The following is a 27,651-nucleotide window of genomic DNA, read 5'->3' as shown; positions in this document are numbered from 1 at the left end:
GTGCAGCTTGGTGGTTCAAGGATTTGCTGTGTGGTGTGTGCATGTGGTGCTTTAGGAAAAACAAAACAAAAACATCTGTACACACTGGAACAGATGGCTCGTCTGTTGTTGAAATCTCGCGATACGATGAGATGCTGCACAGACCCGGAATCTGATTTTCAACTCGATCGCCAATGCTAGGTCTGTTGTTTTTCCATTTCCCACTGACCTTTCATGACTGATTTCCTCTCTCTTTCACATCAAGAGAGTGAACATTGCGTTGACTCGATAAATCAGATAATCTTATTATCAATTCATGTATGTATCGCATGATCGAGAATTGAGGACAGAAGAAAAAAATATTTTGTCTAGTTAATAGTCATATCGTCAATAGTATCATTTTGGGGCTGCAGATGCACTGGTTACCCCCCTTTTTTTGTTGCCATTTGTTTCCTCAGTTTTTTTGTCAGTTGTACACCCTCGTCCCTCTATGACAGAAGTTTCATTGAAAGTTTTCACCAGAAGACGTTTCAATCAAGTTATACAATCATTTTCAGGACTGAATCTGAACTAAACGGTTGACAGCGTCAAATCAGAAACTTGTCAAAATTGTCAAAACATTGATGATATGTTTTCATGGAAGAAAGCATGGTTTGTATTGTCAGGATTTAAAAGAATCAGTTTCGGCTGCATTTTTAAAGTGTAGTGTTTGCATACTTTTGATAAATATTATTGCTTTGGTCGGCCATGCCTGATAAATCATTCGATAAGACTCTTGAAATTTCTAACCAGAATGGTGATCTTTGTGTTCTGTAGTACTGATCATTCATTATTTCTTTTATTTTGTAATGGTAGCAGTTCTTGTTTTACTTCACCTCCCTCCCCCACCCTCACACGTGACTAGAGAGAGAAAGTGTTACGCTAACTTTTAGGAGAAAAAGGTTTCAACTGAACACAAAAGGCAGCAGAACAGGGGTGGGGGTGGGGGTGGACCGTTTCAGAAAATCACTACTGCCATTGTATGACTGAAGATAGTCAAAGTTATTGTAGCAGCACTGAATTACACACTGGACTGAATTCTTAGACCATCATTTCGTATACACTTTTTCATGTTAGTAGTAGAAGTTCTGACACTTTCTGTTCAAGTGCACATGATTTCCACATGGATGGTTTGCAGCTTATTCTCTGTGCAGCTTTAAAAAGTTCACACGACTACTGCGAGATGAAGCACGAATTTAACGCAGATTTCTGTGTGCAGCCACATTGTCACTCCGAGTCATTACGAAAAAAACACAAACAAACCACACACACACACAGAAAAGATTTAATTCATTGAAAGTTTTCTTTTCATGTGCAGCCTCAGTGTATGACTCTTCGATTGAGTCAGAACTGAGTAGATGAGAAAAAGAAAAAAAAGTGGGATTTTTTTGTGCAGCTTCATTGTTTCAGGATTGAGTCAAAACTGAGAAATGAGAAAAGGGTTCGTTTGATTTTCCACTGATTAAATTTGATCTTTTTTTTTTCTATGTGCAGCTAAGCTTCCAAACTGAGAACTGGAAAGAGCTCAGTCATTTGATTCACTCTTTCTCTGTGTGCAGCTTATGCATTGGCTTATCGAGTATTTGCCAAAACGATACCTTTTTTATGGAAAATCATTTGATTCTGTGGTGCCTCTCTGTGCAGCATCATCAATCGATTTCATTTAATTCCTCAGCGTTGGGGGGAAATTATGCATTATTTGATTCTTTGAATCATTTTCTTGTGCAGCTATAAAGACTCATTGTGCGATGATAATTTCATTCATATGTGCAGCTGCGTTCATTAACTTTACCGATATTATCAGTGCCGATGCCATTTCCCGATAATGGCTGGTCAAAATCGCGTCGGTTTTATCGTTCGAAGTTCTCCTCAATTGTTTGTGTTCTGCCATATTTTTTTTCCACGGTTACACCCCCAGTCTTAAAAAAGCCGCAGATTTCTCTTTCCTGGCTTTTTTCAGCTTTTGACACAGACACACCGCCGTAGTGTTTGCAAAATAAATACTTTTTTGACGATCCGTTTTTTCTTGAACAACCAGGATTGATGTTTCCAGCTGGAAGATTCCACGAGACTTTTGCTTGATGGAAATAAAACATAATGAAACATTGAGTGGAACAGTGGGATGCTCATGTGCGTGTGTTTGCTGGACTCGATTGTGCGTATGTGGGTGTGTGTGTGTGTTTGCTGATGTCAGTGTCAGCGTGTGGTTTTGTTGTGCCGTGTGTGTGTGTGTGAGAGAGAGGGGGGGGGGGGGGGGGTATTTGGGTGGTGGACAAGGGAGATTTGGAGGGGGGAACCCTGAAGTAACACAACAATATTACTGAGTGACGTCAGCTTGTTAACAACAGTCCTGTCTCTGTGTGTGTGTGTGTGTGTGTGTGTGCAGGCTGTGTCGTTAGCGTCAGTGCGACCTCCGTCAGCTTTACATTGCCTTCTGTCAACGCCTCTGTCACTGTTGCGGTAGACTGGGGGAGATGTATGTCGTGTGTGTGTTGGGGGTGGGGAGGGGGGTTGAGAGGAGGATGCTTTGTATTAGATGGGGCTCACCCTTGTGTATGAAAAGAAGGGGGAGGAGGTACGTAGGTTGTGGGGGCGGGGTAGGGGTGGAGAGGGGGGGGGGGGGCATCCTTTATGACGAAAGAGACTGAGGGGGGTTACGGTGTCAGTTTCACACCTGCGTGTGCAGTTTTCTGGCTGACACTGTGACAGTCAGGACCGCCGCCGCCGGCCCCCTCCCCATCCCCCCATACCCCCCCCCCCCCACCCCCACCTCTCTCTCTGTCTCTCTGTCTCTCTTCTTCGTGCTTTGGATTGAAATCGTCACGTTTGCTTTCGCCTGCAGAATACAAAGAAGTTGTCAGTTTTGTAGACTTTGTATCTATATCTAATGTTCTGAGAACTAGAGAACAAACTGAAGGTTTATAATCTTATAATCTCCATGCAGTGTGTAATTAATTTCGATAATGTTCATTCTCACAAAGGACGCAGCCATACACAATAAACATCTGGATTCTCTCTCTCTCTCTCTCTCTCTCTCTCTCTCTCTCTCTCTCTCTCTCTTTCTCTCTTTGTTTCCTCCCAGTCTGTATCCCCCTTAATCCACCCTATTTCTGTGGCCCTTCTCTCTCTGTGTGTTTCCTCCCACAAATCCCCCTTAATCTCCCCTGTTTCTATGCCCCCCGCCCCCCCCCCCCCCCCCCTCTCTCTCTCTCTCTCTCTCTCGCTCACACACTCATTTTTTCTCTACTCTGTTTCTGTCTGTCTCCCTGTCTGTCTGCCTCTCTCTCACTCTCTTTGTGCGTCTATATCACTGTCAATCTTCTCAGTCAGGCTCTCTCTCTCTCTGTCTTACTCGCTCCCTTTTCTCTCCCTCTTTCTCCACCTCTCTTTCTTTCTCTCTCTCTCTCTCTCTCTCTCTCTCTCTCTCTCTCTCTCTCTCACACGCACTCACGCACACACACAACAAGGCACGCATGGTTGGTCATGTCTGGGACGCTCTGACTTGTCAGTAAAACCCAATCGATTCGCTCAAAGTTCAGGCAGGGAGATGGGCAGGCAGGCAAAGAGAGAGAGAGAGAGAAGCGATGGCTGTGTTCGCTCAGCGGTGCCAAGACTGCTGACACACTGCCAGCTTCTGACACCTGGCTGAGAGCATAGTATTGATCTGGGCTTCCAGGCTTCTCGCCGGTGCTATTGCAATACCCGCCCCCTACGTTTTTTTCGTCTCCCCAGTAAATTTTTGTCCCTCCCCCCCTCTCCCCTTTCCTGTACACATACATGTGTGTGTGTGTGTGTGCGCGCACACACACACACACACACACATACATACACACACACAAACACACACACACACACACACTCACAGAGTTCAGTGTGGTTGACAAATGTCAGAAAGGATCGGTTTGGATGAAGGGATTTTTTTTTTTAATTATCAGATGTTTTAATGTGATATGCGCGCGCGCGCGCGCGCGCGTGTGTGTGTGTGTGTGTGTGTGTGTGTGTTCCGTGTCAGATTCTTCCATTATAAAGCCGTTAAGAAATCGTGAACGCCAACAGCTGTTCAATGCATCAAACGCGTACTCATGTTGACCTGTGTTATTCAGCATCAGTGCACGTGTGTCGGTGTATACAGCATGTGCTTCAATGTTTGTGGAACGTGTGTGGCTATGTATGCGTCTGTGTAAGGCTGGTGTGTGTGTGTGTGTATGCGTGCGCCATGTGTGCAATTGTGTGTGTGTGTGTGTCAGTGTGTGCGTTCGTGTGTATGTGTGTTTGTGCGTGCGTGTGTGTGGTGTGTGTGTGTGTGTGTCCCCAGTGTTCAACTGCCCCAAGCATTGTAGGCATTGTAGGTGAACCAAGCCGGCAGGAGTACCTTGCGTTAGCTCAGTACGATCTCAATCCCTCAACAATGCCCTCCCATTGTGTGGCCCAGGCCATCAGTCAAAAACGCAGTGCAGTGCCAGTGTAATGCCGAGCCTGTTCGTAGCACCGTTAGTTTTGTTCCCCCCGTGGTCAGTCAGATGTGGCCAGTCCCCCGTGCCCCTCCCACCCCACCCCCCTAATAAGAAGAAGAAAAAGGGAAGAAAGAAAGAGCTGAAAAAACAAACAAACAATAACACGTACACGAAGTCTATGTTGAATACACTGGAATGATCCGCGGGGACGGTAAACTTTTCAACTAGTCAGCCGATTTAAACCCCCGTCCCCCTCCCCCGGTTGAATTTGATCTCCCCCTTCACCACGAAATGCATGATAATATGGAGGTCATTCTAAGTTGGCTTGATGTGAGCCCTGGGGGTGAATTTGGCTTAGAATACCCCCACCCCACCCCCTCCTATTTAGTTCGCATTAACTTCCAAATGAAGGGGGGGAGGGAGTGGGGGAAAGGCGGGCATCGAGGAAGGGTCAGTGAAGGCTAGCCCAGGACACCCCACCCTTCCTTTTTCAGTATTTTGATAAAACCCGTAAAGTGGTGGTTAATTTACCACTGGGAGAGTAGGGGACGGGACGGGGTGGGGAGGTATATCTCAACTCGCTACAAATGACCCCCGGGGGGGATCAATCGAGTCTTGGCCAAAGTGATAACCGCCGGGGGTACAATCCTGCAGGGTGATAGTTTGAGGCTGCGACACCGGCTCGTGTGTTTTCGCGTTGTTCCGACTGAACTTGGGACCGACACTGAAGTCACGAGGAGGAAACGGGATAACATGGCCCCCGTTCTCCAGGTTGGAGTGAAGAGAATGATTGTATATAATATCGTCACGTGCTGTGTGGAGCAAAGGTTAAAAAGGGAGATAAAGTCATGGCCCTCCCCTCATACACACACACACTCAGACACACACTAGCACACACACACACACACACACACACACATACACACTCGGACACACACACACACGAAGAACTCACACTCACACTCACACACATATCTATCTATCAATCTATATAATTATATACACGCGCACACTAACGTACGCACGCACACACACACACACACACACACTCACGAACACGCACGGCACGCACCCACACACACACACTCACACACACACACACACACAGAGCCTATCTACACAGGGCCGGCCATATTCGGAGTGAAACCTTTAAACTATGATCGGCGTAGATTGGGAGGGGGGGGGGGGACAAAAGCTGGAAAGGAAAATTAGGCACAAGCATAGTCCTATTCACTAATGGATAATGACAATTCGTCAGTTCTTCTCCAGATGACTACAAAGGAAATAATTTAAAAAACACATACACACAGAAAAACAGCAACAACAACAAACAAAACCAAAAAAACTAACTTCAACACAAACATGATTCTATACATGATACACTATTCAAAATCATTCATGATGACAGGCATACAAAACCAAAAACATGCCAACGGACACCTCACACTTCTTAGGCGAAAAAAAAGTGTGTGTGTGTGTGTGTGTGTAAGCCCCATTGTCAAGTCCAAAAAAAGAAACAACTGGAGAAAAAAAAATCAAGACTTCAGAAAAAAATGTAGGTGAATGGACCAGCAAGGCAGAAAATAAATATAAATGGAGAGACTACGAGGAAAAAAAAGATTTTTTTTAAAAGGGGGAGGGGGTACCAGAAACAAAAAGAGCGATAGATTAAAAAAATATATATAAAGAAGAAGAAAGAAAAGAAAAAAGAAGGAAATTTTCAAGTACATAATTTCCAGAAGATGGTGATACTGTTCATACTGAAAGAGCTCCCCGGTACCTCGGGGTAGGAGGTTGGGGGGGAGGGGGGTAGGGCTAGAATGGGCTGGGTAAGATGTTTTACATCTGGGGGAAGAGTGAAAAGTGCTCGCAGCACCCCTTTTATTTCTCTTGTGGCACTCTGTCAACTGTTTGAGGTAATCCTCAGGCAGGTTTCCCCTTCTCTGACCGATCATTCAACGGTGATTTTGCGTAAAACATTAAAGAGCCTGTGGCAACAAAAGGACTGTCCCCTGGCGATAAAAATTGCGGAAAAACCCAATTTGATAGCTGAAAAAACAACTACACACGCAGACATGAAAAAAAAAAATGAAGGAAAGAAAAGAAGAAGAAAAAGCTAATGGGTGGCGTTGCTCTGTGGCGACGCGCTCTCCAAGGGGACAGCAATGGAAGCAAGGGAGGAAAGCCAAAATACCCCCACCCCCACCCCCTCCCTTGACGTCAACTGCATAGAGTTATCTGTTCCTGTAGTTTCGATTCAAGCTCTGTGTTCTATCTCGCTAGCTAGCTATTCATTCATTTCAATTTCAGTTTTGAAGCTTCCCAGATTTTCAATCTAAAAAGCACGACAATTCCATCCAGTGTCATACCCCTACATACATACACGCATTTAGGGAGGAAAGGACAATTATAAAACGCTACATTATTAGGATGATGCACAGCGTTATTTGAGGCTGCACAAACCAGTCTTCAATCTTCAAATTGGAAGGTCAGCCGTCATTACTGACTATTAATGACCTGTGTGCGCAGAGGCGTACATACCTAGTCATAACCGAAGTAGACCTATCTTCCCTCCGGAGGGGGGTGACAATGAGAAAGAACATGTATGCATACTCCCTCCCACCGTCACTCGCAGCGTCCCTCCGGAGGAGAGAAAAAAAAAAGAGGGGGGGGGGGGGGGGGGACTAAACTGTGATCTTGTTCAGCTCCCTCTTGAAAGCTACCAAGCAGGGAGCCGCTGCTGCTGTTGCAGGCAGGGAGTTCCAGACGGGGATGGTTGATGGGGAAAAAACTGTATTTATAAGGGTCAGAGGAGGTGCTAAGATGGACAAATTTGTGTCGATGATTTGATCTTGTTTTGCTGGGTCCTTTCTTGAGAAATTTGTCTGGAGGGATGTCTACAATGCCATTGACCATTTTATACATCAGGGTCAGCCTTTGTCTGTTCCGCCGTGATTCGAGGGATTCCCATCCTAGTTCTTGCATCATGTGTGTTACGCTGCTGGTCCACCCGTAGTCGTTGTGTACATAACGTGCTGCTCTTCTTTGCACCATTGCCATGAGTGATGAATAAACCAGTACAACGGGAAGGCTGTTGTTTGGGTAACAAGCCAGTCAAAAATAACACACAGGCCAATTAATTAAATTTACATTAATTTTGGAAACTATGAAAGAGATTTAACAGTTTCCTTTCCTTAAACGTGTGTAGGTCAACCTCATCTCCTTGACATTTGGGTCCTCAGAGGGTTAAACATAACATTCGATGAGTCGGAGTTGTTCTTTTGCCCTGTGTTAGTGTTCATGTGTGTGTGTGTGTGTGTGTGTGTGCCGTGGAAGCTGCGATACGTAGACTAGAAATGAGTGTGTGGAGGATTGGGGTAGAGGAGGTGCAGGGTAATGTGTGGTGTGTGTGTGTGTTGGAGCTCATGTACGTTTATATGTATTTGACTGTGCTTTCATATCTGTGAAACTGCATGTTTGGTGCATATCTGTTATGCATGCGTGGGTGTATGTGTGAATGTGTGTCTTCATGTTTCATTTATTTGCTTATTTATCATCATTGTTGTCTTATTTATTTATTTATTTTTTTCATTATTACTACTACCATTTTTATATTATAATTATTATTTATTTATTTATGTATTTATGTAAGCTTATCTATTATTTATTCACCTTTTTTTTCTTCTTTTTTTCTCAAGGCCTAAGCGCGTTGGGTTACGCTGCTGGTCAGGCATCTGCTTGGCAGATGTGGTGTAGCGTATATGGATTTGTCCGAACGCAGTGACGCCTCCTTGAGCTACTGAAACTGTTGTTTTGCTGTCGTTTTTTTGTTTTGTTTTTTGTTGTTGTTGTTTTTTTGTTTGTTTGTTTGTTTTTGTTTCTTTCTTTGTTTTTTTTTTTTTTGTGTGTGTGTGTGTGTGTGTGTGTGTGTGTGTGTGTGTGTGTGTTGCCGCTTGGTTGTTGGGTGGAATTTACTTGGCTTCCTCAGTCTGTCACCACTGACGGTCAATAACACATGTTGATGTGCGCCATTCCTGGATGACTGCATTATGTGCTGTGCTTCTTGTTTTATCGGCTTTCGTCACATCATTATTACTGAGCTTGTGTGGTAATTAAGCCCGGCGGTGTCAATAACCTGTGTTGCCCTGGCTTCAGGTCGTGTCAGCTAACCAGATAACACAAAAAAAAGGATTTGAGTCCCGCTGATTACTAATGACGGAGGATAAACCGGCGTCACGTGTGTGTGTGTGTGTGTGTGTGTGTGTGTGTGTGTGTGCGTATGTGTGTGTGTGTGTGTGTGTGCGTGTGTGTGTGTGTGTGCCCAAGTTTCATTGACAACTGCATCTATTTATTTGTCTGTCTGTGTGTTGGACTGTCAGTCCAAGTTCCAATATCTGCCGTGAGTCCATTGTGATTAGTCATACTATGGATACACGCATCTGATGTGTGTACGTGTGCGCCTCTGTCTGTGTGTGAGTATCAGTGCGTGCGTGTGTGTGCAGTGTGCGGGTAGCGCGTCTGTGTGTGCGTGTATGTAATTTTGTTTCGGAGAGAGAGAGTGAGATACAGAGAGAGTTCTAAGAAAGTGTGTATGTGGTCAGTAAGGGGTGGGGGGGGGCGGAATCTGTGCTTTTTTTTTTTTTCTTTTTTTTTTTTTTTTTTATTAAATTGACATGCAGGGCATTCCGTCGCTCTCAAAACGTCAGAATGAAAGAGAAGGATACAACACACACACGCGCGCGCACGCACACAGGCACGCACGCACACTCATTGCACACACATACACACAGAAGGATAGTTCACAATGGAGTATTACAGTGCGTTCAATCAGACACACTGACGCACAGGACTTATTCAATATGAACCGTTTACCCTGCTTCTGCGAACGCACAAAGAAAACCTCCCCCCCACCCACCCCCACACACACAAACACCCCTCCCCCCATCTCCCACCCCACACACAGGTCCTTTTGTAAAAGCTACCAAAAAATTCCTAATAATTTCTTTCCCTGCTTCAGGGTCATTTTTCGTCTGCGAATTTGTGCTTCGTTTCACAATGAAAAATGCATGGAAGAGAAAGTGTTGAATTAAAATACGATTTTTATTTTAATCTTTTTGTCTTCAGTCCATGTGATTTTCATTGTCGTTATACTTTACATGATCGTATTTACTTATCAGTCCATTGAGTTTTGTTTATTTTGTCTCATTTCATTTTAGGCTGCTTTTTTTCATACAGACCTAGCCATGGTATGTGGAGTGATGGCCTAGAGGTAACGCGTCCGCATAGGAAGCGAGAGAATCTGAGCGCGCTGGTTCGAATCACGGCTCAGCCGCCGATATTTTCTCCCCCTCCACTAGACCTTGAGTGGTGGTACGGTGGACGCTATAGTCATTCGGATGAGACGATGAACCGAGGCCCGTGTGCAGCATGCATTTAGCGCACTAAAAGAACCCACGGCAACAAAAGGGTCGTTCCTGGCAAAATTCTGTAGAAAAATCCACTTCGATAGGAAAAACAAATAAAACTGCACGCAGGGGGAAAAAAAAAGGGTGGAGTTGTAGTGTAGCGACGCGCTCTCCCTGGGGAGAGCAGCCCGAATTTCACACAGAGAAATCTGTTGTGATAAAAAGAGACATACAAATACAAATGGTTCGCTTTCAAGGCCCTGATCAGCTATTCAAGTTGGGTTTATGCGTAGATCTGATCCTTTTATTTAAAAAAAAAAAAAAAGTTCTATAAGCAGATGTGCATGGCGTAGCGTATATGGATCCTGAAGTCTTCACGCTTTGGCTCCTCCCTGAAACTGAAACTGATTTTCTATCCGGTCTTTTGCTGACGGTCTTCCGCTTTGTGTTTCGTTTCACAGTTCAGTTGAGAAAAGTCAGTTAGCTTTTGTCCTGTCGCAAATGTCAGCTGTCAGCTGACTGACGTGTTGTGGAAAATGTTTGTCTGAAATAACTGTCACGGGACATTTCATCAATTTTTCTATTAATGATAACACCCCACACCCCACACCCACCCCCGACACGCCCTCCACACACTATGATACGCATACACTGAGGCACACATGCGATGCAGTCGCCTATGTATGTAGGTACAATACGCTCTCTCGATCTGTCTCTCTGTCTCTCTTCACAAGTTAAAATGAATGGTCGATATATACATAGCTTTCTTTGACAATGGACTTTAATTAACTGAATGATTCCAGTAGTCGTTTTCATTACTATATGTCCTGTACACCCAGGATGACGGTAATTAAGCCATTGACATAATTATGGTCTCTGTCTCTGTCTCTGACCTCATCCTCTTTTCCCCACCAGCACAAGCAAAAAATTTTTTTCAATAATCGAAGAGCAATGAACAAGTGTTGATGGCGACACTTTCTCCACTGAAAAACAAAACGATTAGCGTCAGTGAAAGTCGGAAATAGCCATGACGTCATGCTCGACGGAGGTGCAGAGAAATCAGTTTCTGTGTGTGTGTGTGTGCGTGTTCTTCAAGTTTACGTCTCTCTTAATGCGCAAACATACGGTCTTTCTCCTTTATAATTTTTGCTCCTATCTCTCTCTCTCCCTTCTTCCACCCCCCTCTCTTCAGTTCTCTCCCTACACCCTCGCTCCCTCTGTCTTCTCCTCTCAGTTCTCACCCTCTGTCTCTCTATCCCCCCCCCCCCCCCCCGACCCCCCAATCCCCCTCCCCCGAGTCGCTCTCTCCCCCCTCCGATACTCCGATCACCTTCACTGTCCCGCAGTTACACACCAGAGGTCACATCCGAACGTTCTATATCACACATGCAGGCTATCAATCAATGAGAAAGAGCAGCCCGTCAGTGATCTCACAGGCGCAAAAAGACCGCCCCCCCTCCCCCGTCTTTCTCTCTCTCTCTCACACACACATACAGGCGCGCGCACACACATATGCACACACACACACACACACCGCATGCAGCCGCCTGCGCACGGCACTGACACACAACACACACACACACACATACACACGCACGCGCGCATCCTTACTTGAGAGAGAGAAAGGAGGGGTTGGGGGAGGGGGGGAGGAGGAGTCCTTTCGAATTGAAAAGAACCATGCACAGGTTCATGCGAATCTTACTGATTGTTTGGTTTGTTGTTGTTGTTCTCTTTAGTAGTGATCAGCGGTAAGAAAGGTCCGTGGAGGACGGTGGGGGAAAGAGACGAGTGACAGAAAGGATTAGAGACAAGTATTCATCAGCATGACGTTAGCCCCGGCCCGCCTCCATGGTATATCGACGGAAATCAAAGCTCCGGGTTAAAACAAGGATACTAGTGGGGGAGGAGAGGGGACAGGGAGATCACGTAGACTGAGAAATCTGTTGTGATTGACGGCGAAAAGAAACTAGTATAATGCACTGAATGCAATTATATAACTGTAACACAACTGATACACTACACCTGATTCCGCCAGTGACCCTGACAACACCGACATGACCGGACTTCAGTTAGATACCTGGCCCAGCCGGCACTGCCCAGGCCATCAGAATCTGTCGTAACACTGACGCAAACTGTGTGATTAAGTACAGAAAAAAACCCACACCTTTTTCTAGACTGAAAACTCCAGTTCAAATGACTGGAGAGATGAGGGGGCGTTTCAGTTGGGGGATAGTGGGTGAGCCTCGAAGAGAGGGAGAGGGAGAGGAGTATATTTTTTTCTGAACAGCATTAGCTAAACTGAACAGAGACAGTCAGGCTGAGCAGAAAGAACGACCCTTTTGACATTTTTTTCTTAACAAAATCAATCACGAAGGTTTTTGGCCGGACTTGCGATGTTCAGTGCACTCAAATTCCCATCGGCTGTCTGCCAAAATACAGCTCTTATTAGCCCCCTCCATCTCCATACCTATTCCGTCTCCAACAAACTGTTCACATACGGGGGGGGGGGGGGGGGGGGGGGGCTGTCGATCATTTCTATGCGTGTCACTCGATCCATATCAATTTTTCTGGCAACGGTCGCCATTGTGATGACCTTCCGTGACCCCAGATTGAAAGGGGCATAACCAGGGAAGGGGAAGCGAAAGGACATTGTGCGCGCTGGAACTTCAGTTTGGGGACGCTTCTGAACGATCCCATGCATTTTTTTTCTCTCTCTCTCTCTCCAGATAGAATATTTCATAATCAGTTAAACTCGACTGAATAATATAATATAATACATGCTTATTGTATAGGCGCAAACGAGCTTTTTTTTTTTTTTTTACTGAACGAGACTGAGGAGGTGGAGGTAATTCTGGGCCGTGGGTGTGGAAAAGATTTACTTCAGTGATGGACGAATCGAAGCGCTGACACTGACACAAATATACACTAGCCTTAATAATTCCTGACAGATCGAGTGTGAGCAATGTTGTTGTCTCCCATTAACTTCATGAAATGCGTGTCGCCAGCAGGTGTGTGTTTGAAACTCTCCAACTTTAACTAACTATAAAAAAAAAAAAAAAAACAAGAGAGAGCTTTGCAAAATTTCTTTAGTTATATAAAGAAATAAACTTTTTTTTTCATTTTTTTTTTCACCAGCCCTTGCACTGAGTTCGTTTATTAGTTTTCCTTTCCAGCGAAGTTTCACTGAGCTGTAGGTATACTGACACACATTCACACACGGCGCGCGTGCACACACACACACACACACACACACACAGTTAAAGATCTATACACACACGGTGTTCAAGTGAGAGAGGAAAGGAAAGAGAAGGGGAGGGAAAGACAGGGAGATCCATTTAATTCAAACTGAAAAGCACTTCAAGTTTATTCATTCCCACGGCGTAGGAGAACTGGGCTCTATGATGTAGAAACGTATACTATATATATATATATATATATATATGTATGTGTGTGTGTGTGTGTGTGTGTATTATACGTTTCTATACCATATATATATATATATATATAAAAGAGAGAGAGAGAGGGGGGGCGGGGAGTTGTGGGGGTCAAGCATATATGTTTGCACTTGCACGTGCAGGAACAAATCACCATGAATTATAAATTTATGAGAGAAAAAAAAGAGGGGCTTGTTTTTTATAGGTCATTTTCCTCAGTTATATGGTAGTCAACAAACCGTGAAGAATGAGTAATATAATGTTCATGAATAAATGAAGATGAGTATCATAAGACTGTGCTCCATGTCTTTCTGTTGAACAACAGGTTGATGAAGTCACTTTACTATGTCTGGAAATGTAGAGAGTTTCCAGTACATACACACACCTCTCATGCTAATGCACCTCTTTTTGAATGGCAGCCCATGTATTGCACTGATGAATTCATGAGTGAAGAGACTAACTGCTTTCAGACGTCAGAATCAGAATAACTTTCTGATTCATTAGATCTGTGTCACTGCCTCCATTTCGTCACTCATGACAATGGTTCCCTCGGGAGGTTCCGCACATAATTTGTTCTACACATAACTGGGAGACCTGTTATACTGAGACAGTACTGGGGAAGGGAACCTAACAATTGACATCAGTTTTTCGTCCACTGTCTAACAGACCAGGCGCTCAGTCCGGTTTCCCAGCCAGACTGAGGAGAAAGGGCGAGGCGAGCCTCACGTTCCCAACACAGGCAGACGAGCACCTTAACCATTCTGCCACCTTCCCCCTTGACAACTCCACCACAATTTAAACTTTTCTCCTTCACAGGCAGTCCAACAACACAGGCCCTTGGGGGAAAAAATGCATGCATTAATAACTGAAGAAAAGTATTGTGAAATTAAGCCGGGAAAAGTAAGTTTAACAGAAATAAAAGTGGTGTCGTGAGGTGGTACAAGGGGTGGGGCGGGGTGAAGGCGAATTGGATTCAGGGTCAAAAAGTGAAGGGGGACACAACATACTAATACAACAAAGGTATCAACAACTGTGACGCCAACGAAGGTCGATGAAAATAGCGAAATGTTGTAGAGCAGGCGCATGTATCTAACGCACAGTTCGAACGTGTTTCACGTGCGGACGAAATGGGGCGACAGCAGTTGGAAGTAAGCCTATATCTATCGAGAGTGAGAGAGAGAAAAAAAAAGTTTTTCAAAAATCATGAAATATTGTACATTTGCACAAACATCCTTAATACATTGCCGTAATCATTTCCTGGCGCAGAATCATTGATTATAAAATTACCACTTCTGGGTTTATTTTAGTTATTTAAACAAACTAATAATAATAAAGCCAACGTCGCCAGTGATGATGGTTACTTACTATTTGACTAAAAAGGAAAAACAAACAAACAAAAATACCTTCGAAATCGATTAAAAAAAAAACCCAAAAAAACCCAAAAGAAAACAAACAAACAGACAAAAACAGCAAAAAACAAACACTTGAAAAGAACAACAACCGTTCCTCTGTCAGGATTTGTTTTGTTTTTTTGGTTTTTTTTAAATCTATCATCTTGCCAGTTCTAAAGAATACATCCTAGACTGATCTGTCTCACTCTCAATAATACTGACAAAAAATGTTGTAGGAAATACTGACAACATTAACAGCAATTTCTTTTTGCCTTGCAGACTGTAACTTCCACAATAACCCATGAAAACGATCTGTTTAAAAAAAAATTTTTAAAAAGCCAAAAAACCCATAACAACACCAACAACAAAAAAACAAACAAAACAACATAAAACAATATAGCACATCATAGAAAAAAAAGAAGCTTTTCATACAGCAGTAGAATAGGTCAAATCCGCACAGATCCTAGTCATCCTGTCTAAATTTTTCGCCCAAAACTCCGTCCGACTAGCTTGCAAAAATTCGATTTCAAAACTGGACTAACGGAGACATTTCTCAGTGACTTACGACAGACAAAGCACGGCCAAGAGGCCCTGTCTTTAGCACTCCGAATCTGAAATGTCACCAGGTTTTGTCACAGAAATGACAGATTAAACGACTGGAAAAACCCCAAGCTTTCAGTCATTAAGACGGCCATTAAAAAAAAAAAAAAAAAGGGGGGGGGGGGGGGGGGGGGGGGCACAAAACCAACAGTGCAACGGTTGACGCCGCTGGGTGATAGTGATAGTGGAGGATGAGGAGGGAAGTGAAGTCACACACACACACACACATTTTTCTTTTCCTTTTTTTTTTCTTTCCTCTAATATCACTCTTAGTGAACAGACGTAAAATCGATGAACACACACAAATGCAGAGAGAGAGAGAGAGAGCTCGCACAGTTGCGGTTCAATAAGTGACAAACATCCACTTTGTTAAATATCGGTCTTTTATTATTCCATGAACCACCACTGCTTTTCTTTTGGACCAGTGAAGAACAGCGTAGCGACGAGTGAGGATCCAGACATGCCCGTAAAATCTGTGACGATCGGCATTATCAAAACTTAAAAGACACTTCCACTTGCAAATCAACCTGTGTTCACAAAGAGGATGCTTTTAAATAGCTGTGGCGCGCGCGCGCGCGCGCGCGTGTGTGTGTGTGTGTGTGTGAATATACTTGCATGTTTGTGTATGTGGATAGTATAGGACCTAGGTATGAATAATTATACATAACTGATGTTGATTTAGTAGGATTGAGCAGTCTGGTTGTCTCAGTGAGACCGCATATTGGTGTTTGTGTACGGGGAGGGGGGGGGGAGGGCGGGGGTTGGAAGATAGGGTATAGGTGATACATATTCGCGATGGTCTGTTGATACATTTTAACACCACTGTGGGGGGCGAAAAATCGCAACAGAAAATCATATATTTTTCGGTTTTTAGTTTATAAGGGAGATAATCCACATGGCAGTAGGACGTCTCTTTATATGAATTAGCTCTCTTTATATATCCCTTTTGTTTTTTATGTGTTCATTTATTTATTAATATTATTTTTTAAATATTCAATTAAAATTTGTCGTTTTTGTGTATCGTTTTCTTTATGTCATTTAGTCCTGTTACCTTTTGTCATTTATAACTGTTGTCTTTTTTTTTTTTTTTTGAATGGATGGTTTCAGCAAGGCGTTTATCACTGGCGGTTACCTATGGGTTTTTTTAGTATGCCTCTTAGCACCGCACACTGAATGAACAACATTATGTGAGACGTGCATATCGTATGTAAAATATCTTGTGAGTGCGTGTGCGTGCGTGCACGTGTGTGCGGGTCAGGTGTGCACAAGTTCGCTGAACGTGACCCATTTTCACGCTTATTTCAATCATCTGCCTTTAATATGTCTTTTTTTTCCAAATTTATTTACTTGTTTGTTTATTTCATCTAATTTCATAAAAGGATACTGATTTATACTTACCTATTGTAGCTCTCCAGTCCTGGCTAATGCGATGTGTGGTGTGTCAGTGCGTTAGAATTTGTAGCTCTGTCCCTTTGGATTTTTTTTTTTTTTTTTTGTTTTGTTTTTTAATTCTCTATCTCTTTATTTATTTTATAAGCACCTAATTATGGTGTAGTGCATAAGGGTCAGTTTGCTGTACTCTTTGACTCCTTGACACTGAAACGAATGGATGACCAGCAAACTGATCCGATTTTAGATCATGTGAGTTTTGCTGCTTAAAAGCATATGCACCGGCGGAAGCCTTGTCAAGAAGAACAGACGGATGCAATGGGCCGGCAAACTTCTGTTTCCATACTATATAATTTCCTAAGGCAGGCTCTCAGGGCCGGGCCTGTGCGTTCATTGGGTTTGTGTGTAGGTCTAGCATCTGCTCAGTCATTTTCTTTCGGTTTTTTTTTTGTTTTGTTTGTTTGTTTGGGTTTGTTTGTTTGTGTGTGTGTGTGTGTGTGTGTGTGTGTGTGTGTTTCCTTCTTTTTTTTCCACAGCGTATATATACGAGTCCGCGTGGTCTAGCGTATATGGATTAGACAGAATGATTTGACAACTCAGTTGTTGAAACTGAAACCTGAATCAATGTAATCATGTATGTTTAATAATCTCACTTAACTGATCACTACTAGAAACTGAAACAGGCTGAATCAGTGTAATAGTGTATGTTTAATAATCTCACCAACTCATGCACTGTTATAATTTTGTGATGAAGATTCCAGCGATCAAGTTGTGGTTCTGCTGTATGGTTTCAGACTGAACCGCATGCACACCGTCGGCTGCGGAGTTCACGCCGGTGTCACTCTGAGGGTCTGCCGGGTCTCCTGCACTCACTGAGGCTGGCAATGTCCAAGCGATGCCATTTCATTCAGAGGGCAAAGCCTCCTTCGCAGCGGCACTCACGCTGGTGAAATCAGCGCCCGTAAAGAAGCCAATTGATTGTCAGTGATCAACGATTTCAAATGAGTTTCAACTGAATCCGAACTGCATGCTTAAGACCCGGCAAAGCAACGCTGTGTTAATGCAAAGCCCACGAACTCACAGCTCAGTGATTGACGTCTCAGTGTACACCCAACATGGCGTCATCCTATTTGTCTTCCACGCTTCATAACGAACCCAAAGAGAAGAAAACGGAGAAACAATACGTTTCTTCAGAAAACCTCCCTCACATCCAAGTGGTTACTCCGCAAAGGGCAGAACCGGAAACTGGAGATGATTCCAGCGTGAAAACCGATGAAACCAACACAGGGACCGATGACGTCAGCACCACAGAAACTGATGACGCAAGCGCGGTTGGGTCGGATGACGGAAGCACAGGGTCCGATGACTCAGCGAGCATAGTATCTAACGAGAGTGAGGAGGAGGGAGGGTGGGGGTGGATGGTGACGCTGGCGGGGTTCGTGGTGGCCTTCCTTGCCGACGGTGTGATGGCCACTTTCGGTCTGATGATCCCCGAGCTGCTGGCCACGTTTGACGCGGGCATGTCCTTGACCTCGCTGCCCCCTGCCATCCTTGGGGCCATGTACATGCTCTCAGGTTAGTACGGCAACCCCCCTTCGCCCCTCCCCCTACCCCCAAAAGGCGAAGACGTAGAAGAAGAAGAAGAATGTAGAAGAAGAATTTATGATTAATGAAACAAAGAAGCTGTGTTTTCTTCTTCTTGTTCTTGTTCTTCATCATCATCATCATCATCATCATCATCATCATCTTCTTCTTCTTCTTCTTCTTCTTCTTCTTCTTCTCCTCCTCCTCCTCCTCCTCCTCCTCCTCCTCCTCCTCCTCATCATCATCATCATCATCATCCTCATCATCACCGTCCATCTTTTCCAGTTCTTTTTCTTCTTCATTTTTTTTCTTCCCTTTCTCCTGCTCGTCTTATTCTCTTCAGTTCTTGACCCTTCCATCCTCGTAGCCAAGTAAGAACTCTCAGGTCAGTACACGGCAGAGAGAGAGAGGTGGGAGGGATGTAGGGAGAAGAAGAAACAAACTGAGATGCTGTATCACTTTTAACTTCTTCTCTACTTTCTCCGGCCCCTTTCTTCTGTTCTTATAAAAGTTATGTCCTCTCTAGTTTATCGTCCTTTCTGTCCTTTGTTCGCCTTTTTCTTTCGTTCTTCATTCGTGCCGTTTCAGTGTTTCTTTGATTTACTAAGTGTTAAAACGAGGAAAAGAGATCAATAACCAACGAATAAGTATATTACAGCTGTTGCAGTGTTAACGAGACAAACTGCGGAGAAAGTGCACACCACTTCCAGCAATTGCTGCATCCCGATAGCGCTTCCCATCGCCATAAAAAAAGGTTCAAGGTCCCCGATAGTCTTTTACGGCCGTCGGGGCAGTGGATTCACACCCACTGTGTCAAAGGCTCGACCTTGGAAGGCGAGGACCAATCCTCTCCCTTCGCTCTTTTGACTTTTCCCGATCCAAGTCAATTACCCATTTACACGTACCTGGGTGGAATTAAAAAAAATCAAAACAAATAACAAACAAACAAACAAAAACAAAAAACCGGAGTAAAGTGCTTTTCCCAAGGACGCAAACCATGCCGAATAGAAAGTTCAAACGGCGGAGAGTGATGTCCCTTGAAATGGCGCGAAGGTGTTGCACGTGCTCGCAAAAAACGAACAAACACCAAAAACAACAAGAAACTTTTGGGGCGTTTTGGAGTGTTGTGGTATTCTGTAATAGTTTGTCGTACTTCGTATCTTTGTTTTACATACAGTGGAATAATTCACGGGACATAATTGCCTTCACAGGCTGGTAACTTCGACATTTTGTTTTTCGAAATGCTGTGTGGAAACCATCACTCACCTTCCGATCGACAGTTTGAAATCGAGTCGACATGACATTTCCACTTGCTTGAGGCACGCCTTTCACAAAGGTTTTCCCACGCACTGAGAAATAGGACAACGTTGATTCGCGCGCCTGCAAACGAGCGGTGTGCAGTTGTGTGCAGCAGTTGGTGTTGATTTATTTAGGCTGAGGTAAACCGCAGCCATGCCGAACAGAAAGACACGTAGAAGTTTCTTCTTCTTCTTCTTCTTCTGCGTTCACTCGTATGCACACGAGTGGGCTTCTACGTGTATGACCGTTTTTACCCCGCCATGTAGGCAGCCATACTCCGTTTTCGGGGGGGTGCATGCTGGGTATGTTCTTGTTTCCATAACCCACCGAACGCTGACATGGATTACAGGATCTTTAACGTGCGTATTTGATCTTCTGCTTGCATATACACATGAAGGGGGTTCAGGCACTAGCAGGTCTGCACATATGTTGACCTGGGAGATCGTAAAAATCTCCACCATTTACCCACCAGGCGCCGTCACCGTGATTCGAACCCGGGACCCTCAGATTGACAGTCCAACGCTTTAACCACTCGGCTGTTGCGCCCGTCAAGAAGTTTATTCAACTCGCTATTTTCAGCGTCATGGGAACCGGAACCAGCAAAGACCAGGTAAAGTCCTATTTAACATCCTAAATTCAGGAACCTATTTTACCGGCAATTTTTGTTCATGTATGAAACGATATTACCTGAAGTAGATGTTGTTTTCCATTTTCAGTGGCTTTAGACTTTAGACTCTTATTTTTTGTACGTTATTTAACTCGGTTTCGATGCGGATCAGTCACTAAACTAACGTGCTACCATCTTGCTTTTTTCCGTTTTTGCCTCCACAAACCATGAAAATGTAACCAATAGGTGTAATGAAGATGCTAAAATAGGACAGACAGACAGAGAGAGGGAGAGCCCATAATATACACGAGACAATCCTCTTGTGTGTGAACGAGGCACTGGTAGCTTTCAAACCCAAAGAGGGCACCAGGAAGCAGCTGCTGACACAGATATTGTCGCCAAGATCATTCCCATTCTCGTCATGCCCCTGGCGACTGCTATTGTGGTGGATGATGAAATGAAGGGGATGACGACTGTACTGGAAGATTGCATAAGACCAACCATGTCGGTCCACGCAACTTATGAGCTTGTGGCATGAATAGGACGACTGACTTAGAAAACGACAGATTGCAGCAGTACACCAGGGTCAGTCAGGATCACCGGCATCAAGCTGACAGAGGGAGGGACTGCAGAGGATGTGGAAAGCAAGGCCACAGCTGTCATGAAGGATGCGGGAGTCAAGGTCGAGATCAGTGACATTACTGCTTGTCACAGTGGGGAAGGTGAAGACCAGATCCAGACCAGTGTTTGTCAGGTGTCTAGCTGCAAAAGGCAGGAAGTTATGACAATGACGAAGAACCTCAAGGACAGGTACAGTGCAATCTTCGTCAACAGTGATCTGACACCTCTAAGTGCCAGACTGCTTGGGTACGTGAATTTACCCACTGTAGAGAAGGCGTGAACATCAGAAGTCAAGATCTGCCGCAACAAGTCACCACCTGGTCTGGCCCCAGAGGATCGCACTAAGCCCATCTGCATAGAAAGCCCGGACGACCTGTTCAAGTTGGGTGTGGACGAGATAGACTACCCGAGGCTGGGTCTGTTTGCCACTGACAATGACTCCTCATTAATATACCTTCATTCTGAGATAATGATCCAAGATGGATTTTGCTTTTGATATTAGATGCAAAAGTAAATAAACTAAATCAAGACATGTAAAATCACACACAGTTGGTTTATGTAAAGTGGTTGAAGGATTTAAAGGATAACTTCACTGAACAATTAAATGACCATGCAGTTAATGAGATTATGATAATATGAACTATATTCACTACATAGACATCCAGACTGTGTCTCAGCAGGCGCAGTTAACTGCAACTGAAATTTTACAAGTTCATTCTGGAACTTTGTCTACCCCATCTTTTATGGTATTTGGTGAAACTGCTAGTTTCCTGTGTCTCTCTCTGTGAAAACAAGAATGATAGTGTTCTTGTATAAGCTTGTTTTGCCGAAAAAATTCTAAGCTGTCTTCAGTTATTTACAAAATGTATCTTCAATTTATATAGCACAACACACATCAGAACCAATACCTGATATGTATTCACACTGTCTTGAATAAAATCAGACAAAGTAGTTTTTGGTTGAACCAACACAATTCCATTGCACAATGCACATCGTTTAAAGAGAAAGTTAAGCACAGTTTTAAGGATAAGGTTTTACAAGAATGGTATCAACATGTAAATAACAAATGTTTATTAATCACAGGATGTTTAAACCCAATTTTGTTAAAAGATGCTCATTTTATAGTGTTATCAACTTATTGTGTAATTGAGTTAGCAAAGTTTAGAACAACCAACACAATGCACTTCCTGTTTACAAACAGCGTTTCAACAATTTCCCAAGAAGTGAAAGAATCTGTAATAAATGTTCCACAAATGATATTGCTGATTAGTTTCACTGTTTGGTTTTGTGTCCGTTTTTTGACAGCATCAGGAAAATGTTTATCTACATTATATAGAACCCGGCCAAACACCATTAAATTTCACTTAAAACAAAAGAATATTGTTAAAACTTAAAGCATTTGTCTCTGCTATTCATAATAGTACTTTTCATTGAAACATTGTACATCGATAGGGAATCTGATTTTTTCTGTTGTGGTGGAAAATGATTGTAAATGTGTATTTGCTTGATTGCTCGTGTGGACCTTATATATTTGTTAACTTTTTTTTAGATCACTCTTTTTGTTTATATGATGTGCGTCAAAGACGTTGATGTATAATGTTTCTATGCCCCCAGATGGTACATGGAATAAACTTCTTGCCTTGCCTTGCCTTGCCTTGGAAATAAGAGACAAAATAATAACTCTAATTATTGGTTAACTTTAGATCAGAAGTTCAATGCCTTACCAATTCTGCCATGGTGGCCTATAAAACGTAATATTGAACAATGTATTGTAATGATTTTAACATAAATAAATACCAATGTTGTTCTGTGTCGCAGGCCCTGTGACAGCCTACCTGGTCGAGCGGTGGGGCTGCCGCCTGGTGGGGTTCTGTGGGGGACTGGTGGCAGCCCTGGGGGTTGCCGGAAGTGCTTATGCTCCCAACATCCACCTCTTTATCCTGTCATTTGGAGTTGTGGCAGGTGTGTGTGTGTGTGTGGTGTCTGTGTGTCTGTGTGTGTGTGTGTGTGTGTGTGTGTGCAAATGCAGATCACCTGTTTATATATCTGAATTGTGCACATATCAATATGTGTCGCATCTATCTGTGTCAGGATATCGTACACCTGTGCTTATTTCTCCGCTTGTAACAAAAGTATCCTTACCCCTGCAAAGGAAGATATTGGCATATCTCTGTAGGTGTAGATATGAGCATTCTCTACATATCTGTGCTCTTCATCTGTGTACAGGTGTCGGCACAGGTCTGATCTACCTGTGTTACGTCACCGTCTATAGGTGTAAATATTGACATCTACATACCTGTGCCCTTCAGCAATGTACATGTGTGGGTGTGGGTCTGATCTACCTGTGTTAAATTACCACCAATAGGTGTAGATATGAACATTATCTGCATACCTGTGCCCTTCATATGCGTGCAGGTGTGGGTGTGGGTCTGATTTACCTGTATTTCATCACCATTTATGGGTGTAGATATGAACATTATCTACATATCTGTGTGTACAGGTGTGGGTCTGATCTACCTGTGTTATGTCTTCCTCTATAGGTGTAGGTGTTCTTAACATTATCTACATACCTGTGTGTACAGGTGTGGGTTTGGGTCTGATCTACTTGTATTATGTCACCATCTATAGGTATCGATATGAACATTATCCATATACCTGTGTGTACAGGTGTGGGTGTGGGTCTGACCTACCTGTGGTACGTCACCATCTGTAGGTGTAGATATGAACATTATCTACATACCTGTGTGTACATGTTTGGGTGTGGGTCTGACCTACCTGTGTTACATCACCATCTGTAGGTGTAGATATGAACATTATCTACATACCTGTGTGTACAGGTGTGGGTGTGGGTCTGATCTACCTGTGTTTCGTCACCATCTAAAGGTGTAGATATGACCATCATCTACACACCTGTGTGTACAGGTGTGGGTGTGGGTCTGATCTACCTGCCCTCAGTGACCATGGTCAACATGTACTTCCACAAGAAGCGGGGCATGGTGGCTGGCATCATCACCTCAGGCTCCGGCTTTGGTCTCCTCGCTCTGGCACCGGTAAACTTTTGTTTTGTATATTTTTTAGGCTGCACAGCCATTTCCGTTCTCTGAGTGATGTTTTGTGTCAAGGTCATAGGGACTTTATGAATAAAACAGTCATACGTCTTTGTCCACTCTAATGTTGTGTACCCAAACTGTCCTACACACAGCCACACACAGACCCCTTATGTTACTCGGTTTCTTCTGTACTCACTCACACCGAAAGAACAAAGACTGTATGATACTTGTAACAGTTTAGAAGATGAGATTCACCTTTTAGACAATTGTGTAAAGTACGATACTTACAGACACAGATTCCTAATCGATATATGTCGTCCAAATGCAAAGCCTAGTGAATTGATCCTTCTAACAGAAATACAGCCAAGGCTGGCGAAATTTGTTCATGAATGTTTCTCTTCTTAATATGCTCATTTTTACGTTTCATTGTGTCTTATAAACTTTCAGGTTTTATGAAAATAAAAAGTATTCTATTCTATTCTATTCTCACTTATGCCCTCGCCCCCAAAGAAGCACAGGCCATCAACCACTCTTCCTTTTTGGACTCGATTCTGGATTGTCCGTTCTACATTGACCCAGTTGGTACTCTGTGTCCTCATCTAGGTTTCAGGTCAGAGTGTCACCCTCAGTTGTTTCTGGGTTGTCCACTCTTCCTTCCCCGCCCCCCCCCACACACACACCCCTCCTCCCCCGGGTTCCAGGTCAGAGTGGTGCAGGTGATGCTGGATGTTGGCTTCCTGAGGGTGTGTCCAGTCCAACCCCCACTTCCTCCTCAGGATCTGTTCGGTGACTGGCTCTTGTCCAGCACTTTGTCACAACTTTTCGCTGCTGATTATGTCCGGCGGGCCACTGGACGTTGAAAATGCCTCTGACAGGTGTTAACTCACTCCTGACGAAAGGCCCCTATCAGGGACCTACTGTTCACAAATGTTTTGGATGAAGGGCCCCGATCAGGGCCTTAGATAGTTTTGAATTTTGGAGTGGCACGTAATTTCTATATGAGCTAAGAATATTTGAATTGACCTTTCTGCTCTCCACTGCAACCAGTAAATGCAGTGTGTTGCTGTGCTCGTGAGCAGGAGAGGTATTTTTGCGGTGACTGGTTCACGTGAACAGTGTGTGTCAACAATGGCGTCTTACCAGTTTCATCTCAGTCACAAGGCAGACAACAGAATTAGATGAAGGGGGGCCCTAACGTGGCAATATAACATTCTGAATTTAATCTGTTTCAAACTCTTTGTGCTTTTCAGGATTCGAGTCATCAGTGTGTGCAAATTTTGAACAAAAAATATGGATACTTTCATCATCTCACTGCATGATAGCAGAAGAAGGGAGGAAGTTTTATATTTTCTCCCCGACTAACTCGCTGTGTTACTGATCAGTTTGGAAGTTTTCAGTTCATGAATTCTAACATTTGTTGCTTTTTTGCGATTTTATTTCTTACCCATACAAATGGATCATCTGTGGGGAAAGTCTGTTGAGCTAACTGGCAGAACTGAAGATCTGTTTCTTGTGTGTTGTCTTGGTTTACCTCCACGTCACAGAGCTGTAGATGAGGACAGATTTGACACTGGAGTTAAAGATGCGCATTTTTTTGTGGCCATGATGATTTCCACAATGGTCCTGATGTTGTCTAGCTCAACAAAGGCTGCTGGTGCCTCTGTCAGTGCCCCCCCTGTCTGTCCATCACACTTTCCAGGTACACAGTCTCTCCACTTGTGTTCAGTAGCACCTGTTCTGAATCAACATTCGCTGGACACCAACTAAGCCTCATGTTGATGAACAAGTACTGGATGGTGCCCATTCTGTGTTGGCAAACACAGGACACCACTGCCTATGGTCTGAAGACAATGGCAGCTCAATCACAAAGTTACACTGAATGAATGTCCCCAGGGAATGGAGATTTATCGTTTATCTTCAGCCCAGCCAACTGCAAAGGGGCCATATCAGGGCTGAAAACCAGTTGAGAAAAACCCAGATAGTGTCAAAAGTCATTTAAAAAGACCCATGCTTTGCTACATCCACTTAGAATTTAAATCAAATTTACAAACATTGACAATGATGTAAAAAGAAAAAAAGACCAGTTTACACTCTTCTGTTTCAGTCTAGGTAAAGTTTTAAACCAAGTTAAAAATACTGATTTCCTTCAGGAAATGAAAACAAACATCCAAAGGGACACCCCAGAAACACCCATTCAGCACATGCGCAAAGAAGAGGGATGGAAATAAAAGTGAGGTTCAACACTGACAGTGATGGCACCTTGTGGACTGCTAGCACTGGGACCACTAGAGAGTGATCCTGGGTGTGGCTGTGTCTGGGAGATTTGGGACTTAGTGTCATGAGGTAATGCCCCTGAGATTCTGATAGAAGATGGGACAGCACCACCATCCCCAGTACACACACGTACGCACGCACGCGCACGCACACACACGCATCTCCCCAACCCTACCCTCTCTCTCTCTATATATATATATGTATATATATATATATATCTTATACATATGTGTGTGTGTGCAGCTGACAGAGATGCTGATGGAGCAGTACGGGTGGCGGGGATGTTACCTCATCATGGCGGCCATCACTCTCCACTTCTGTGTCTGCGCCAGTCTCATGCGCCCCCTGCCTCCTCCTCCCCCCTCCTGCACCCCGTCCCCTGATGTCCTGAACAAGGTGGTGGTGATAGACGGTCAGGAGGCCAGCTGTCCCTTCATGGAAGGTCAGGACGGTTTGAGTCTGGTGCACGTGCAAGAGCTGGAGGACACGGGTCACTTTGACCATCCGACTCCCAAGGCTCACCTTGAGGGGGATGGTCATCATCTTCGCAAAATCCATTTTGAGGAAAATGGGCACGTTTCACGTCTAACTTCCGAGTTTTCACATCTTGCTCACAAAACTCATCACTGGAGTCTCCTGAGCAGCTTGAAGAATTTGTCCCCAGGCCACCACACGACGAATGGGAGTCATGTGCATGTGGGCAGTGTAGACCCTGCTGGTCCTGCACACACATTCCTGGTCCGGAGCAGGTCTCAGGGCCATCTGGAGTCCAGACCCTCTCACAGACCCCACCACCCACCACTGCCCGTCAACGTCCTCAGCACGTGGTTGGCTTGTCAAGTCCCGCCGTCTCTATCCCGTCATACCCTGCATTCCCATCAGTCCTCAGACAACATGGCTCGCCAGAGCATAGGCTGCGGGCAGCACAGGTGGGGTGACACGTCAGGGTGGCATCTCAGGAAGACCCAGGAGAACAGCACTGAGTGGGGACAGTCACTGCCGGCCGTGCATCACACTGAGGACATCCTGAAACACATCGTGATACCTGCCATTTCTGTTAAGGTAAGGGTCCAGGTGTTTCTGTTTTTGCTCTGTGCAGACATCTATGTTTGGTTGTCCAAATGTTCAGCATTCAGTTCCTTTTTTCTTCTTCGCAAGATGCAACACAGTATCATGTCATGTCTGTCAACAGATCTATCTATCCAGTAGTCTCACACACTGTGGGTGCACCACACAGTTGGCAACCAGCCTCCTCCATTCCTCGCGGGTTGTCTGTCAACAGATATGTTTGAATTAAATCTGTAAGTAGATGTGTTTGTAGCAGAGACTTTGTGATGGGTTGTGTGTGCACCACAGGATCATTTTGTTTTCTTCAGGGTCTAGAGAAAGAAAGCCCTAGCAGAGCCAACTGACAGTTACACCCTGATCCCATGTGACGGGTCCTCCAGTGAAGACTCCTCCATCTCCCCAGAGCCAGGGGAGGGGAAGAGGAAGAGGGGGAGGAGTGTGGGGGATTGGGTGAGGG

General features: G+C 44.2%; 1 protein-coding gene across 1 annotated transcript; it reads left to right on the top strand.

Annotated features, from left to right (window-relative positions):
- Positions 1-27,611, top strand: LOC143281696 (uncharacterized). Its single transcript, XM_076586950.1, has 6 exons — positions 1-180; positions 17,486-18,266; positions 22,621-22,764; positions 23,725-23,852; positions 26,370-27,188; positions 27,503-27,611. The coding sequence occupies exons 2-6, from the start codon at positions 17,807-17,809 to the stop codon at positions 27,536-27,538; spliced, it is 1,587 nt and encodes a 528-aa protein (XP_076443065.1). The 5' UTR covers positions 1-180; positions 17,486-17,806; the 3' UTR covers positions 27,539-27,611.
- The last annotated feature ends 40 nt before the right edge of the window (positions 27,612-27,651 follow it).

This window comes from Babylonia areolata, chromosome 4 (genome assembly GCF_041734735.1).
Source record: "Babylonia areolata isolate BAREFJ2019XMU chromosome 4, ASM4173473v1, whole genome shotgun sequence".
Taxonomy (NCBI): Eukaryota; Metazoa; Mollusca; class Gastropoda; order Neogastropoda; family Buccinidae; genus Babylonia; species Babylonia areolata.
The sequence above is the reverse complement of the archived record's forward strand: the minus strand, read 5'-3'. Positions and strand labels throughout refer to the sequence as shown.

Excerpts from the sequence above, each read along its gene's own strand:
- LOC143281696 (XM_076586950.1), top strand. The coding sequence starts at position 17,807 with ATGGCGTCATCCTATTTGTCTTCCACGCTTCATAACGAACCCAAAGAG. Across the intron at positions 18,267-22,620 it reads GGCCATGTACATGCTCTCAG|GCCCTGTGACAGCCTACCTG; the intron begins GTTAGTACGGCA and ends TCTGTGTCGCAG. Across the intron at positions 22,765-23,724 it reads GTCATTTGGAGTTGTGGCAG|GTGTGGGTGTGGGTCTGATC; the intron begins GTGTGTGTGTGT and ends CTGTGTGTACAG.